The 18,203-nt window shown below is 40.6% G+C and overlaps 1 protein-coding gene and 1 non-coding gene across 4 annotated transcripts in view; both read left to right on the top strand.

Moving 5' to 3' along the window:
- vta1 (vesicle (multivesicular body) trafficking 1) overlaps positions 1–9,292 on the top strand; it is a 28,369-nt gene extending 19,077 nt beyond the window's left edge. The window contains exons 6-9 of one of the 3 annotated variants that reach the window (XM_030771708.1): positions 204–212; positions 5,201–5,380; positions 6,749–6,826; positions 8,651–9,292. In XM_030771708.1, coding sequence (XP_030627568.1) covers positions 204–212; positions 5,201–5,380; positions 6,749–6,826; positions 8,651–8,796 — 413 coding nt within the window. In that variant the 3' untranslated portion in view covers positions 8,797–9,292. Of the gene's footprint in view, positions 1–203; positions 213–5,185; positions 5,381–6,748; positions 6,827–8,650 lie in introns of all 3 variants that reach the window. The other 2 variants (XM_030771709.1, XM_030771707.1) reach the window with 2 other exon arrangements.
- A 1,297-nt stretch (positions 9,293–10,589) lies between these two features.
- On the top strand, positions 10,590–10,755 carry LOC115811009 (U1 spliceosomal RNA). The gene has a single exon (XR_004025270.1). It is a non-coding gene; the product is annotated as a U1 spliceosomal RNA (small nuclear RNA).
- Positions 10,756–18,203: the final 7,448 nt, after the last annotated feature.

Genomic DNA, 18,203 nt, shown 5'->3' on the forward strand with positions numbered 1-18,203 from the left:
AGGGGGGGGGGGTCATGGCTGGGGTGAAGTCAAACACAGCTTAGATCACTGAGATCTCCTCAAAACATCTGCTGGGTGTGCTGCGCTTCTCTTGACCTACACATGTGAGAGATGAAATCATCTCTGAAATGGTCCTTAGAGACACACACACACACACACTCTGTGGTGCACGTACTTTCCCTCTCTTATTGTTTTGTGATCAGCTGAAGAGTGTTGAACTTTCATTCTCAGTAAATCGGATTATTTTGGACTGGTTGGAGAGGGACACTGCAGTGTGTCAGTCTTATGTTATTGGTGCTGAGGTCTTACATGCAGTCAGTGGGCCTCTATGTCTGAATGGTGATCTCATGCATGGTTAGTCTCCCCTGACATGTCATACTACCAAAGGAAAGCTCATATCATCCTGCCTGTCTCTTCCTGTTTGTCTTTCACATTTCAGGCAGAATCTCTACAGGAAAGGAGATGGTGGGAAATGGGAAATGGAGGTTTTGTAAACTTTAAGTTAGTTAGGACACATCTTTATTATGGGAGACAGGTCTTCATTCAAGATCACAGTGATAAAGTGTTATAATAAATCAGTGAAATTAACTTGTGAAAATGTGTCATTATAAATCAAGCACATTGGGTCAAAGCCTTTATCTCTAAAGTCTGGGAGATCTAGGAGTCGTACGACATGGCATGTTTTGAGGAGGCCCATATCTGCCCATACTGCGTAATTTCCCTGTATGCATAACTGCATACTAATCTGTTAGTGCTGTAATTGACTGTGTTATACACATCCCATATGATTATTTTTGGCAGTTGTTATAATGACTCACTTTCCATGAAGTGTCTATCATATCTAGAACGTCTGTCAAACCACGAGGTAGTCTGTCACCAGGAGGGATTCAAACAAACTCTCTCTCTCTCTCTCTCTCTCTGTGCCAGCCTTTCATCTATCATGGATGAAATTGAATCAGTCTTATCATTCATGTTTTAATATGACAATAAATCCTCCTGCTTTTTTGCCAGACAGCACAACAGTATGTGATGGAACTCTAACCTCTCAGTGTTGATTTAGATTAAAAAAAAAAAACATCTGTTTCCCATCTACATTTTTCCCTTTTCTCTGTTCCTAATTATCAGTGAGTGTGGTTATTCTGTTCTGTGAACAGGCTGGCAGGACACCGTGGGTCCCAATGCACAGGCCATCCTTCAGTCCCTCACTGCTCAGCCATTAAAGTGACTCATCACTCAGAGTGGTTCACATCAGTCAGGCACAAAAACCGACCGGTGGCAGACAGATCCACTTCAGCATGTGTTAACGGTTTCTTCTCCCAATTATCACGCACTGCTGTCGTTTAGTTTAGCACCAGTGTCTTCTTCTCAAGCTCAATAACTCTCATATTATGTACTGTGCTGTTGTCTTTCAGTAACACAGGGGAACTGTTAAAGTTTGTCATTTGATTCAAGTGAAAAGACAGCTTTTGTCTGCCCGGACTTTTATTGGACTGCCTAATGTGTCTCTCTCGTCTTCTTTGAAGAGGGAAAGTGTATTAGACAGACTGTAATTTGGAAAGAAGCTGACTGATGCATTTGTTGTTTGACCTCACAGCTCCTACATGGGTATGATTGTCTTTAAGAGGGAAAAGAGGGGCTATTTTGCGGCCGTATAATCACGACTTCTTTGAGCATTTGAGCAGCACAAAGCCGTCCAGTGTTGATCGGTTCAGGTGGAGTCAGTTAATGCTGTGTCAGGGGAGCCAAAGCTCCAGTCTGCAGGGAAATGGGCTTGTTCCTGTTTCACGAGTATTTGGTCTCCATATAATTCTGCTATGAGTGAAAAATTCTCTTCGGTCCAAAATCCCTCTCGAGCATCTGCTTTTATACTGATGTGGATTTATTTTCGTAAGAGCATAATGTTTGTTTGAATTGCCTCAGCCCGATTTTTTCCACCTTGAGTTATGAAAATAAAACTCTGACAAAAGTCTTGAGAATTAGGGGCAGAGAATACAAAAGGTGCATGTTTAATTCAACCTGAGTATCTCTGTCCAAAAAAACACTGAAATGTGTTTTTCATTCAGTCGTTTCTCCTCTTCCTCTCAGAGAGACTTTATGTCGATATTTTACCTCGGCATTAAATAGAGTTGGCGTAGACAAACCTAAACGCCTTTAGCCTCAGAAAAAAATCGTTTTTAGAGTAAAATGATCTTCTCATAAGGTTAAGTGTGCCTTGGGGTTTGTGAAATATATTTTGAACATGGAATTGTTTTAATAAGACTTAAAGTGTGAACCCCAGCCACAATTTGCTGGAATTTCCTCAATATCTGCCTCAATTTTTTGGAATTTGCCTCTCCTAAGGTTTGGCCTAGGCTTGGAAATCTTAACACAAAGGAACAGTACGTTAGATGGAAACCGTCTGCTCAGCACAAATGCAATTAATTAGAAATCTAATAATTTAAGGTTCTTTTTTAATAATATTCTCCGTCATATTTAATTTTTTGCGTGTGTGTGTGTGTGTGTGTGTGTGTTTCTGTGTGTGTGTGTACGTGTATGTGTATGTGTGTGTGTACTTTGTGTGTGCATATATTTGTGTATACATGTATTTGTACTTGTGTGTGTGCATGTGCATGTGTGTCTGAACAGGATTTAACACGCATTTCAAACAATCCAGTCATGAAACTGTAATGCTTTAATCATATATACACTGTACACCCCCAATGTCCAAGTAAAAGAAAAAAAATATTGTTCCAGATCAAAAAATGATCCAGCTGATTTCTTGTTTGACATTTCAGTATGATGTTTATTGAAACCTCTGAAGGAAATTGCCTAAAAAATGTAGTTATCTCAATCTTACAGTGTGCTTTAAACATACAATACATCATGTTTATTGTCTCTGAGAATCTGGACCAATGAGATTTTCCCTTACCAGAGAATGTTCCTTGGGTTTTTATGGCTTTATTCCCGTATCTGTGCTTGGTCAGGCCAAGATGTTGTCTTTGTGTTATACAGTAAAAGTTCTCTTTCACGGCCGGTCTTTCTTTTTAAGTTACCTGCTTGCACTGTTGCTAGTGAAGTAGAGGAGGAGAGGGTTCTACTGTGACTCATTCTCACTGACACAAAGACTCCAGTCACAGTTACTGTAATGCTCAGTATGCTTGCCAGTGCTTCGTTCTTCACCTAAAACAGACAGCTTCACTCTGGTTGTGGTGACGGCCTCTGCATCCAGGGTCATCTTGTAGACATTATGTAAAATAAATGAGTAGGTGAGGAGGTATTGGAGAAGTGAGCAGTAGAAGCCATCCTGGAAGATTTAAAACCGTATGTGTCTGAGAGGTTTGCTTATTGGAATGCACAGGACTGCCTGACTTTATCAGCAGAGAATAAGACATGCAGTTGGTATTAGGAAACACAGTTGCAGTGGACAAACTCTGGGCTGTGTGCAGGTTATTAAATGGCTTCATTCTGCTTTGTTTTCCCCGTCAGTGCAAAGGTGTCCTGTTCATACACATTACGTCATCGTCCCTGTACTGGCTCACGAGAAACTGCACTCTATCGTCAAGTATGGTTCATGGAACGGAACTTAAACTGACTGTTAAAGTCTACATTGTGACCATTGGATCCACTGTGATCCCACTGCAAAAATGTCACATGTCATATGTTCTGTTTAAAACTCTCTTGGAAAGTCGTGGAGTCTGGAATGAACACGTGGAGAGTTTTGACTTTCTCCCCATTAAGCATCCAGGCATCTGTTACACTTGTGGAGTGGATTGAGGTTGTCAGTTTTGTTTGGTGCTGGTGAGCACACGAGGATGGTGAGTTTTATTTGAGATTTAACGTTCATCCTGAGTCAGTCAGATTGGCCGCCATAAAAAGACTGTTCGAACCATAACTCTCACAGGCAGCCAACAGTCTAGGCCAGCTCAGTGAGAGTGCAGTGGTGTCAGACAGAGAGTTCCTAAAGACACATCTAATACATCAGTGTTCAAAAATCAGGGGTTACAAATAGCCTACATCATAATACACACACACACTCACCCATGTATTATACTAAGATAAATATATCTTTTTTTAAAAAATGCGTATATGCTAAAGCCTGTGACTGTTGGGTAAGATTTAAGGCAATCTCGCATGACTTTTTCTTTTGGCTAAATTTCTGTTTAAATACAAAAATATTCTGATTTAGAGTGCACTGCAAATACTGCAAGATGTTTTATGAAGTGAAAGAAAGGGAATGTTGCTGAAATATTTCCTCCACGCAGAATGAAGCTGCAAGAGCCTGGAATTGTGATAAGTTTATGGGATGACTAAGGTCCTGAGCATAAGATCCTAATCAGTTTAATTCTAAAACATCCTGCTGTGAGAAAAGCTTCTTTCATATTCAGTCAGTGATTGTGGTAGAGTGTTGTGGTCTCAGAATGGTACAGCCATCAAAAGAGCCGTAGTGTAGCACTGCTGGAGGTCTCGCACTAAACTCCCTCACAAGCCCACACTTCTTATTATAGTTATTGTTCTGGACATCTGTGTACACTGGAATGTAGGAGCTCTTCACAATCTGGTCATCTCACTACTGTGTGTTTATGAGTGTGCTGAGAGAAGACAGCAGTTCCTCCACTACATGAAATGTGTTAACACACACACACACACACACACACACACACACACACACATTCACACACACACACACACACTCACTTACACACACACACACACACACAAACACACTCACGCACACACTCACACACGTACACGCGTGCGCACGCACTTGCATGCATCCCTTCCTGAAGAATGCAATCTGCAGTCCTCAAGCGTAGATTGACTGATTCGCTATTCCAACTGTTTAGACTGTTTTGTATGTCTGTTTTAAAATGACTTTCAATCCAAACTATTTTTATATCTAACATCTAACAGTCCATGCAAGCTCAGTGGCGTATTGTTAATGCTTTTTGTTTGTTTGTTTTTCATTTTTGAGTTGTTTGTGCTGGTTTTGATGTCAAAAGATCTTTGGATTAGAGTATTGTGTCAAACCAGGAGAGAGTGAGAGTGTAACGTTTGGACAAAATAATGTTTTGGGTTTTTTTTTTTTGTTAAGGTGCTGATGGCAAAAGAAACACTCTTTTCTTTGTACTTGTTTGGAACTTTATTTTTAGTTTCTCCAAACCAGATTACATAATAAGTGTGTTTTCTCTTGTGTTCTCCCATCCAGATGATGAATTTGGAGCCGAAGGTGGAGGACCGTCCCAAACTCCTCAGTTTCCACCAGGTTCCCAGCCATCTTTCCACGGCGGTGCCGTAGACCCAGGTCCTGGATCCGTGTCCCCATCCAACTTTAACAATATCCAAGTTCCACCCGGTTCCCATGCTCCAGCCAACACTCCTGCAGAGATACCCCCTCCAGCAGGTCAGAAATGGACTCATCCACAATGTAACACTTCTGGGGTTTAGTCCATGAAACAGTTGGAACAGTCCTTAGCTCTTCTCTTATTGGACAGTTTTTGAAAGTTTGGCTCAGGAAGGCTGTCTAACTGGGAGATCCTTTTTCATGTACTGCCCCTCTGAGCGTTTTGTACGGTTTGACATGCAGCCTGACACATGAATAATGCCAATAACTAAATTAATCAAGCACCTGGATAATCAGTGCTGTTCACTTGCCTGTCAGCAGAATTGTGTCAAGCTGTACGTGCAGTCAGTTATTTTCAAAAGCAGGATTTCACATGGGCCGTCATATAAAGGTGTTGTTAATGCTGAGAACCCTGCCAAAGAAAATTGTTTGTCTTTTCACAGCAAGATGAAGCATATCCCCACGGGATCGGCCATGTCAGGTCCTCCAGCGGTGCCTGTGTGTTTTGGCATGCAACACATGCAGGGGTGTAATCGTTTTCCCTTGACAGCCCATTGTTAGTAAAAGACAGGGGGTTGTGTCGTGGCTTGTTGTCGTTCTGGCATTTACGTCCAAGATTCACCACTTACTGTGAATTGCACTTCAGATCACAGACAGTACAAGGACAGTCTGGACTGCTGATTAGTGGTGATGCAGGTGATGTTGGTAAATGGTCACATGAAGTTCATGAACAGCGCTGCGGTTCTGATTGTGTCAGTCTCCAGAGCCTTCCTTCCTGTTTTTCCAGTTCGTTACCTTTCCGAAGAGCAGACCGCTGGGGTGGGCACCCCCTGTGCTGGATGCCTTTTCTCTGCAGGCTCCTGTGCTCTTTGATTTGCGTTTAGCCTTCCAGACATGGTGGAAGTGAGTAATCTCCACCAAATGACCCCAGTGCTGTGCCCCATAACTCAATTAGAGAAATCACGCACAGACACTCCAAACCTGAAAAACAAAACTCAGGGAGTGTTTTGGGGAAAAAACCAGGATGCACAGCCTCTTCAGTGACATAATCTGCCCATTAGAATCTTGGCTTTGTTCTAACCCCACACTGATAGTGATCAGCAGTAACATTTTTCCAACTATCTTAAATGATTTTCTTTCTTCCTTTTTTGTGATTAAAAGCACAATGTACAATCCAAGACTGCAGGACTCCCCTTGAACTGTTTGGCAGGCTGTTCAAGCTCAACTCAGAAAAGCTCAATCAAATCGTTATTAGGTGTAACTTTACAAACTGTGCCTTAATTTCCCTAGGTCCTTAAGTTTTTATTATGAAAATGCATCTGGAGTTTTGTTTTTTTTCAGGGTTTAATTGCCTCTGTTGATCAGGAAATGAACAGTGTCTGCAGGGGTAGAGAATCTGAGCTTTACTTTTTCTTCTCATGTGTGTAGGAGATCCTGGCAAACCTGTGCCTGCTCCGCGGTCTGTACCAGTGGTAGACCCATCGCTTCTCAACACCAATCAGGAAGGTAGGCCTCCCGACATCCATCTTCATCTTCTTCCTCCCCATCACCTTTTCCAACCCATGCCAGAGCCACAGGGAACAAGGGTTAACCTTCACTAATGCCCCCAAGACATTTGTCTCTTCACTTTTCTTTATTGTGAATGTTCATTTATTTTAAGGATGAAAAAGTGTGCCACTGACATAATGGAGCACAGCCTTGAGAATAAAGTGTCCTTGAGAGCTATGCTATTGCCACATTGCCAACTTCACTCTTGTAAATGTTTTGGAGAAAATGAAATGTTTAGTTTAAGTCCTTCAGCAGCTGACGGTGAAACATAAAATAACATAGTTCACAGTGAATATTTACCCAGTCTAGCTGTTTCACACAAACCTTATGGAGCAGGAGAGTTAGCTGGACTCAACACATGCTCTTAACAGCTCTGCCTCGGCCGTACACTGGGCCCAGAGGAGGGGGGGGGGGGGGGGCGGGGCAGTGGCACAAAACGGACCTGCTTGTAAAGCGTTTATGGAAAACAGACCCACAGCGTTGGCTCTCCAGGACTGGTGGGAAAAGTATGACCACAGACGAAACCCAAATGATCACGGCCTCCGTCTGATGAAAAGAAAATGACTGCGTTACCAGTTGCAGTGTCACTAGTGTGTATAATTTAATAAATAGCTTGATGCAGTCCACAGCTAGCCTTGACATTCCATGTGTAAATGAAATAATGTAGGTAACAGGCAGGGCTAGCTCAGCTGCAAGGACTGGCTCCCAGACAGGACCACAGGGGCGAAAAGGCATGTGCACATATTCTCAAGCGTGAATGTTTAAATTGTTCGCAAACTATTACAACTGGACGTCTTAATGGAGCTAGGTATTGTGACTCCCAAAGGAAGAAAAGTCTGTTAAAGGGGTTTAGTGTGGATATCCACAGACTTGTGAACTCTGTGTTCCTGTCCATGAATCAGAGGGATGAAGATGTGTGATAAAATGGCATTTTTTGTACTGCTCCATTTATTGTGTGGACAGATTCTGGATGATGTTCCAATATAGCAACATAATTACTATCATGAAAAAAGAATGAATAAATGAGGAAAAAGAGCTTGATACCCCCCCCCCCCTCTTTTCCCAGAAAGACATAAAAAAAGTTTTAATGGTGGTCTTAAAGACATGTATCCATTAAAGGCCAGATTCAGCATCAGCTGTCAATCAACCCCCCACCCCACCCCTCTTTTTTCCCCCTTCTGAAAAGCCAAGCCTAGGTTGCAGTGTGGTGCAGAAATGAAAGCCGCAGGCAGGGCCATGGCAAGTGGCCACCAGCGTAAGCCGTAAATGAATGTGTCAAGTCTGCTCTGCCTTTCCTTACCCTGTCATTTACCCAGCCGGTGGTGAACTGCAGCTCTGCACGGGCAGCCGCACATCCACCCCGCGCCACAGCTGGCCAGCACTCTTGTACTTAAGTGATATCAGGGTTTTTTGTTGGGGTTTTTTTTTTTTTTGAGTGCTTCGATTGAATTTATGATTTTGAGTGGCCTAAATGACAGCTTCTTCACATATTTATGGGTTTTATTTTCCTCCTCCATTTTAATAAGAGAGTCATGTTATTTCCGTGCTTTTCAGTGCTTGTAATTTGGTTTTTTATCCCCTTTAAACAGTTCTGTGTAATGCTTCATTGGAGTATGTTCTTGCTTTTGTTCCCTTACCTGTTTCTTAAATGTAACCTCAAGTCATTACCCTCTCAAAACTGTGACCAAAATAAAATGTTGACCAATTGTTCAACTCTGTACCTTTTAATCTTTAAATATGCTGCTGAGGGATTTGTGCTGTGTTTGTTTGTTTTTTTTACAGGAGACGTGCGGTTGACGCCAGAAGACTTCACTCGAGCACAGAAGTACTGCAAATACGCTGGCAGTGCTCTCCAGTACGAGGATGTGGCCACCGCTGTGCAGAATCTGCAGAAGGCCCTTAAGTTGCTAACCACTGGCAAAGAATGAGGCCATTGTGCCCCCACCCCTCACCTCAAGCCACTGTATCGCTTATCTGGCCCCAGAGGAACTTACCAGAGGCCACTTCCTTAGTTCCTGCTGTATCAGTCAAAAGCAGTGCCCTCTTAACACTATTTAAAAAAAAGAAACAATCCGGTCTCAGCAAGGATTTCATATAATCTAAGACTATGTCAGTTTTCAAATTAACTTACACCAACTCACATACACATACACACACACGCACACACACACACACACACACACTTACATGCTAACACACACACTCTATCACACACACTTTCTCAACCTTCATGGACGTTCTGGGATGGAGTTCCTGTTCTCTGTTTACTTCAACACAATGATTTGAAAGTCAACATCTCTTTATATAGATGTCTTCTATTACTGTGCTTCTCTTCAAGACTTTATTCTTTTCTTGGTGGAAGGTTTTTGCAATTAGTTTACTGTTATGCTGACAAATTCATGCATTATTTTCTTTTTCCCTGTTATCTTGATCAACAATAAATGCGTTCATGACTTTTAACTGGTATGGTAGTATTAATTTTTTCTTATGTGATATTTAATAGAGATAGATGACCAATCTACTAGTTAAGTGAGAAAGCTGGCCTCAAGCCATTAGTGGAGGTCACGATTGAATTTAAAGGTTTTAACAAGCTGTGTTTACGTCAATCCTGGCCATGCCTACATCTGTAAAGTGTGACATATCACACAATTCAGTCAGATACTTCATTCTATACAGGTGTGCATGTGTGTATATATATGTATGTATATATGTATATATACACAGTGCATATATATATTCACATATTCATTTTTTTTAATTATACAGCCCAGACTAAACAGCTAGTTTTGTGAGTTATCTGTCATTTGAGGAGTTAGTGTCCTCGTGTCATTAGATATGTTGTAAAACCCAACGAAAGTTAAATAAAACCAAGATGACTCATTTTCTCAGGAGTGAAGTCCGCTTGTTTCACACCTTTCTCCACTTGGATGGGCCTTCTGGTTTGTTTTCCTTTACAAGTAAGGAACAAGATTTCGAAAGACGGAGAGACTGAAATTTGCTATAAGGTTATTTAGCACTTCAAGTAGGAATGCTGACTTTTTTAACTTCTTAAATATGTAAAAATTAACATTGTGTGAATTCACTTCTCAACACCAAGTAGAGAATTTTGTACCACTATGATGAATAGCCTTATTCACTTGCATGCTATCAGTAAATACAGTCAGTGTCACATTCATGATTGTTTCTGTCATCTCTAGCAGCCTTTGGTTGACCCAGAATCCGTACAGATCATTTTAAAGGATCTAAAATGTAGAAAAGATACTTTATCTTTTTCTCTGAATCTTTACAAAAATGCATGCACGGACAAGTGCAATTATCTGTGGGCAGACCATTCCAACCCTCCTGGCCACCGTTTTATTATTTCAAAATGCACTTCTTTCTTTTTACTTCCTCATGAGTTTACATATGCAATTCTATACAGGCAAATTTAGCAATGCATGTCCAAGAACATATATCCACCATTCAGCTATTAGCATGTCAGAAATGAAACGTGCTTATATGTGTTCCACAGCTGCAGGCTGATGTCTGTATTCAGAAAGCCATGGGATCTGTAGTGCACACAGTGGTTATGGATCGTGAAACATTCAAAAAGCCAAGTTATGCACACAGATGGCATGTGCTGAGTGGATCATCAGTGTCAATATTAATTTGAATTGCTTTGTCTCTCAATGTCATGAGGGGCCTTTGGTCATTTGATAACTATATATATATATATATATATATACTTACCTGGCAGGGGAGATACCATGATCACGAAGGTGGTTCACCCAGGGAGAGGCTTAGCCATTGGGCAGCCGTGGTCTAAAGGTTAGAGAACCAGGCTTGTGACTGGAGGGTTGCTGGTTTGATTCCAACATCCGTGGCTGTGTGCCCTTGAGCAAGGCACTTAACCCCAATGCTCCCCGGAATGCTGCTCCTGAGTCTGGTGTGTGTGTTCACTACTGGTGTGTTGGATGGGTTAGATGCACTGTGTGTGTAATCACGGAAACTTAACTAATGTGTACCAACACTTCTAAAAATGATCTGGTGTCACACTTAAGTATTCCCTCATAGCTACAGTACATTCAACAAAATGTGAAAATGACACATCGTGGACAAGCACAGAAGAGAAACAGTATGTTATCTGTGTTTAAAGAAGAAACTGTTAGTGAAAACTTCACTGTTTCATAAACCATTGTTTGAAAAAACAGAAGTAGTTGATGAAAGCTAATGGTGCATTGTCATACTTTTGGTCTTAATGACTACATCACTGTCATGGAAGATTTTCCACATATTTTTCATAAAAAATGTTGGCAAAGCAGTGCTCCATTACTTCATTACAAAGAGATCATCATGATTTTGTCTTAATTTAGCTTTCCATTTAATTCAATTTAATTCAAACGATCTTTACTGAGCTGAGCTTTGGGGGTGTGAGGTGTCTGCCTCAGTGTATTCTTTGAATCTCACATTTATAAACCTCTCATTCTAATATGGGAACTGATCTTCAAGTCAGCACTGCAATGTGATGTTTTCAGTGTAACTCAGAATATAATTTTTTCACTTCTGCAAAAGCGAAACTTAATATCCTTGTGTACATTGCATGCATTGAAAACTACTGAAAAAATTCATAACACACCCAATAAAAAGTGGTGACCTATTATTTATGCGTTGTGTACTCTAAAAAGTGAATGTGACAAAACCTCCACTGTATTCTTTAGCCACACGACGTACAATCACAATGTGTCCAAATGTCTCACATTCAGGAAGCAATCTATTGAATTTATAGGTTCCTCTGTGTTTCCCTCCCCCAAGCTATGTTTCTAATGCTTAATTAGGCAACCTTATGATTATTATTGTTCTTCATTGCCTCAGTGTTGCCTGAAGTATAATAGAAAGGGCACTGAGCTTATCTGGGGGCTGATTGAATTATCGCTGAAAACATCTCCATTTGCCTGAACCCTTTCCTTCCTCATTGTTCATGGTAGTGTGGCAGATGCAAATTAAAATCAGATGGGATTTTCCACAGATTCTCCTTTGCTTTAAGGTTTGTACTGCTTCACTGGATGACTTGATTTTTCTTCAAAGCAGATTGTTTCCAAAGCAGCATCTCTTTTCTTTGAAAGACACAGCAGAAAAGCTAGGTGACTTTACAGATGTGTTACATAGAATTTAACACCTTTTTACATTGATCCTTGAATAACTGTCAATGAACATCTGACACTTTGAAAATGTTGGTTTTGTCAACAGCTGTTGGATATTCTGAAAACACAACCGACAAATTCCTTTTGCAGATATCCACAACAATCATATGGCATTATTATTATTTTTCCTGGTTTTAAGAAAACTGAAGGTATGACTTGGTAGTAGTTGCTATTGGCCAATGATTTATGTATTTGGTAGGAGGTAACAGCATTCCCTTAGCAGAACACACAAAAAAACTAACTGAAATCCTTGTAAATTTTTAAAGATATTGAGATCACATTCAGGTTTCTTAGTGTCAGATATTACAGTTGTTTGTTTTTTTTGTTTGTTTGTTTTTGGAGGGGGCTACTGGATTAGACGACATTTACAGTGACATTCAAGCAGTGCTCGTGCGTACTTTCATAAACATAGCATGTCACCTTTCAGTGTACAGTCTTCTGTCTTCTCTTTAAATGCAAAGTCTCTGTCCAGGATGTGCACAGGAATACAACTTCCAGGTATTGCTGTTTTTACATGTCATCTACAGCCAGCACAGCTGAACTGACTTAATGATGACAGACATTAGTAAACAATAAGGACCACGCCCATGGACAGATGAAATTCCTCTAGACATGGGCTCCAAAAAGTTAAAATGCAAATATTTCCATTCAGTCCAAAGAGCAGTGCCAACCTGACAATGTTTGCCCCATAAGGCCTAAATAAAAAGATGATGTATTTTATTTTGTGTCATGAGCGCAGAACAGGTTGGCATTCACCCCGTTCTTTAGACAGTCCACACAGATTAAGTGTAAAACGTATGTAAACCACGGACCCGCACACATGAATGCTGACACATGAAAGCTTCTGGTAGGACACTGAAAACGACTGAGTAATACGAACTGTTCCAAGAAACTACCTAGAAACTCTTCTGTGATTTGCAGTTAGGTGAAACGTAATGACCTGCAGTTCCACTTCACTGTCAGTATGCCACAACTGAGACCTGGACGCTGTTCTACTTGTTAATGTTGAGCGGAATTAGTTCTCGACATTATGGAGACTAGGGAAAACCTCACTTTGAGCGCAAAATTTGCTGTAGTCAGGAACGCTTGTATAAGCCGTAAAAGAAAAGTTTTGATGACGGTCCAATTGTATTGCGTACAGTGAATGCGTAAAGATGACACTGTAACGGAGCTACACAGCCTATGCAAATCAATTATCCGAGCCTTTTGCGACTTGCAGTATCGCTCTGGAAGATCTTTACAACTGACGTTGAAAACAAATCAAGTTGCTGGCTGATCTGATTTTTTTTTTCTTTTCGATTCACTTTTAGAGTGTCAGAGAACACTATGACAGAGTTAGATTAACTCCAAATTAGCTTGTGCTGAAACTTGATCAGTTTTAGTAAATCTTAAACAAACGGCAGTAATTAAAGCTAAAGTCAGTAAAAACAGTAATTACGTTGTCAGGTTAATTTCATTCAAGACTAACAGAAGTAATTCTTGGAGTGTTGTTCTTCCGAACGTTTTGAGGTCATTTTTCGAAGCCTCGGGGATTTTAGTTAGCCTAATTCAGGGTGGGGCGCCAGTGAGTACTGCCTCCAGCTGCGGAACAGGACGCAGCTCTGACTCGTAAACTAGCCTTGCTGCTGCTTTCAGCATCTGTCCTGACTCAGAACAGGTTCACGAGACGAGTTTGCTGACCAGTTTTACTTTAAGAGAGGTGTTGACAGGAGTTTGTGAAATTTGTGGTAATGTTTCAGAAGTTTTTGATTTTCACCAACGTCGCCATCTGAAATTGAAGGCACTTCTGAAAGTTTTCTAAAGCTGAAAACTGTGCTTGGGCGAAAAGGGAAGATAATGATTCTCCAAAGAGACGAACTTCAATGAAATAATGTAAGTTACTGAATACTACCCATATGTAGTTTCGTACGCATTGGAACTTTGCTTGAGTGTTTATCTGCGAACTTTTGATTTTACTGGTAATCTGACAAAACCAAAAGAAACTGAATGTATGAAACTTGTTTTGACAAGTTTGCTGTACGTCCGGTTTTAAAGAAGGCTATGTGTATGTGCTGAGATTTTATGCTCTATAGGCCAGTGAAAGATGGAACAAAATATCCTCGCACGGTTGCAATTAATTATATTTCTTTTATATGCAAAATTTTCTTAGTTTTTTTCGCGGCGGCTTTAGGAAATATTTTCTCAAACTTGAAGCATATTCAAAGGTGTTCTGTCACCGTTATGAAACTTCAATGAACAAGATGAATGAGAAAGTAAAACACGGCTTTGCTGACATACAAGCCTACTTCATGGCACACACACACACACACACGCACACATGCACACACACTAATACTGTCGTGTACGGGGAGGGCTTCAATGTTCAGAGGATTTCCAGTGGTTTACATGTACACAGTGCTGTGTTTAAATATTTATTCAAAAATGTTGTGTACGATGGTTCAGTTCGGGACGCTCGGCTGCTCGTTTCTGAGGCTAAATGTGGAATTTCTTAGACTGGGCCGCAAATATTAGGTGATGTCAGAGAGTTTATGGACTGGTGTTGAGCGCTCCGCTGGCCTCCACCAGTGACAAATATCAGACCTCTCGAGTTTGTCAAAATCTGATAAACCAATGCTTTCTCGAGACGCTAGAGGTTTTTTGTTAGTTGCAAGAGTTGAGTTCCCTTTGAAAACTCATTTCTATCTCTCTCCCTCTCCCTCTCTCTCTCTCTCTCTCTCTCTCTCTCAGACAAAAATACAGTTCCTCTCTCTCTCTCTCTCTCTCTCTCTCTATATATATATAGATTTTTTTTAAGAGGACCCTTATAGACTGCACTTTTTTCCTGCCTGAAAATCTATACCTTGTCCCTATTAGGCAGCTCTGTTTTCTGATATCTAAGACTGGTGAATGTCAGTTTTGGGGTTGCCAAGCACCATCTTGTGAGTCGGTGAATTAAGTTCTTTATGCGGTTAGCTGGGAGCTTTGAGAGAGCACCCTGTTCTGTAACTGACATGCATGTACATTTCCATATTCATGGAGGAGAGCAGTGAACCCCTAACAATGATTCTGAGCTCTTTCATAATGTCACGAATGACATGAATTTCATATTGGGAAGAGGTTTAGATGGGCACTTCTACTCTGCTCTTGTACAGCCTCATATTAGAGCAATTCAAGATGAGACAATAATGGTACAATGTTATGTTGCTGTAAGTCTTTAATTCTAGCCACAAATAAATAATTCACTATGCTCAGAGAAAAAAACGTGATTCTCTTTGTTCAAATAATTTCAGATTCATTTATTCCTCATATTCTCATTGCAGTTGTTAGAAAGAAAAGGTCATCCAGTTTATTAAAATGAGGAACATTAAAAAAAAGACATCTAAAATTAGTTGTTTGAAAAATGTCTTTTCCTCTGACTTCAGGAATGCAGGGAAATGCCTAAACTTTTAAAAAGACTTGTGAGTCTAGAGGATATAGATGTAGGTTTGCCCTCAGATAAAATGGTTTCCTTCCTAAGACAGCCTCGATAACCTTGCTGTTCTCTAAGACAATGATAACCTGGGTGAGGTACGGTACAGGACAAACCAAATACTGTTCCTAACTAAATAAAATATGACTCTAAGACCACATTTATTGTGTCACCATCCCAGTCAACAGCCTGCAGCCTCCAGTCTGTTCTCTTTTTGGATGGAACGGAGGAATGGATAAGCGATATCCCATGAATTGGCTGATTACGTTCCAGTATCAGACGTGTTGTTGTGAAACGTAATCTTCTGACACAAGATTACTATGGAAGGTCATAGACCTTTGTCTCAACAAAATTAAAGTATCAAGTGTATGTGAGACATCGTGCACCCAGAAGCCTGTGTCAAAAATAGAAAGACTACAATGCAAAATTTTTTTTTCCCTCAATTAGTTATAATGAGGCAACCAGGGTCATTAATTTAAGTCCACTGGAAGTGACCACTGTTCAGCAGGTAATGAGTGAGGTGCAAAACAGCCTCAGGACCCAGTGGGAAATCATGTAGGGTGCTCTGGAGGTTTGGCTGTTATGCAATGGACTGACTGAGAGCTCATTACTCTCTTCTTTCTGATCTTGAACTGTGTACGATATTTTTCCATCGCACAAACACACATCGCGTCAATGCCTGTAGAAACTCAATCAATAACACAGTGTTTACCCAGCACTCCTCTCACATCTCACTCAATGCCCCACTCTCCTGAAACATGCTCTGTTTACCGGATGGGAGCAGTCATACTGGAGAGTTGTTTCTCCTGTTTTTTCGTTCTTTGATATCATATCACACAAACTCTAGTTCATGTATTCTTCCCCATCAGGGCTGGGTTTGTATGTAAGTTTGTCCTGTGTACTATGTGTAAGGGATGGACCTTATGACCTTTAAGTTGTACCCACCCTAGTAAGTGCAGTTCCTCTGACGACGTTTATGTTCACCCATGGTTTACATTTCTGAGTTACATCGTCCTGACACAGTTGATGGCACAATTCTTTCAGTACACCAAGGATTTCTGTTCAGACAGCATGTTTCAGTCAGGCATGTATCAGAATACACAGATACATGAGAAATGGATCCTCAACTAAAGTTCTGTTTAATACTGTTGGCTTATGGTGCCAGCTCCTGCAGTGCCAACTTGTACATGGTAAAGTTTCGTGTCACAGAATGAGGATTGTTAGCTTGTGGTTTCTAGAGAAAATTTCTGTGGCCAGAACAGAATCCTAACATAAACCCAACAAAACATATTTCATATAATAAATGGAACATAGAATGAAGACAATGCCAAGATCGTCTCTCTGAGAGCTAATCCCACCAGTGCCGCAGAGAGGAATAAAGGACAGTTCTGCCAGCTCTTTACCAGAAATCTCTAGAAAGTTACCATGGGAAAGTGAAGCACTTATTAAAGGCCAAAGATGAGTGAACATGCTAATGTTTTCTTAAAACAACGACTATTTTTTTTTCTTTTTTTCTTTTTTTTTAAATCCATGACATTTGTTTGAGTGAGTTTCTCTGGGCAGGAACGTATACTAAATGGGTAAATATACATGCTAATGATTAATACCAGACGAAAAGCACTGAGGGCTGGCTATACTGTAACTACACCCATATGTTCCTCAGAAGCTCTTCTTCAGTCAGGGAGAGCAGGGCCTCTTGGCAGATGCTCCATCCACCCTGTTATTTTGTGGGTCTGCTACACGACCGTATGATTAGCTAATGGTAACCCAGTTTGGTTAAACACACTGGCTTTGGAATATGGTTGTCTCCTACAAATGGATGGAGGATCTTTTGTGGAAAAGCGTTGTCTCCATTTAGAGACAACCAAGAGTCATTTATACAGTGAAAATGGAAATGTAGCTGGCAGTTTGTTTGCAGTTAAATGACAGTAAAGCCCTCACAAGGTACTTAAAAAGGTTTTTTGCTTTAAAAAAACACAGTTTTAGCAGCCCTAACTGAGGGACCATATCGTCTTTATTTATGTTACATCTCATCCCTGTTTAGTTAGGGCTCCCAACAGAAATAAACCAAACACTTTTTAAAGTGTACTCTCAACCACTTCTCTGGCTGTTGACCTCTTTGCAGAGTTTCGTGTTTCATTGCATAGTCACCTGGTCTCTAAAATGTATAAAAACCTGTCTGACCAAGCTCAAACAGCCTCTGATATGACTAGGAGAAACGGGCAAATGACAGTGTATTAAGATGCATCTTATGGTCTGTTTATTCACAAAAGAAGTCCCTCTTTTAAGTCATTGTGTAAACCAAACTAGTTCACATCAGCATCGCCTGTGCTGGAAATCATTACAGCTGACATGAGAGACTGATTGGTTATTATGTAAGAAGGCTGGTATGATATTAGTGTGGTCTGTCTCCGTGCAAAAACGTTGTTTCCACGCCACAAATACATAATTTCAACCTTCAAATTGCAGACACATCAGAATGAATAAATAGATGGTACACTACTTTTTCTTCTTCTGTGTGAATGTGCGTATGTGCGTGTGTGTGTGTGTGTGTGTGTGTGTGAGAGAGAGAGAGAGAGAGAGAGAGAGAGAGAGAGAGAGAGCAGTTCAACCCAATGTATGTCCATCTACAATGTATGTGACATTTCAAAGCCATCACTCTATTGTTTAAATCATTAGTTGTACAATTTTAAATATGTTTCTCTCT

Source organism: Chanos chanos, chromosome 4, assembly GCF_902362185.1.
Source record: "Chanos chanos chromosome 4, fChaCha1.1, whole genome shotgun sequence".
Lineage (NCBI taxonomy): Eukaryota > Metazoa > Chordata > Actinopteri > Gonorynchiformes > Chanidae > Chanos > Chanos chanos.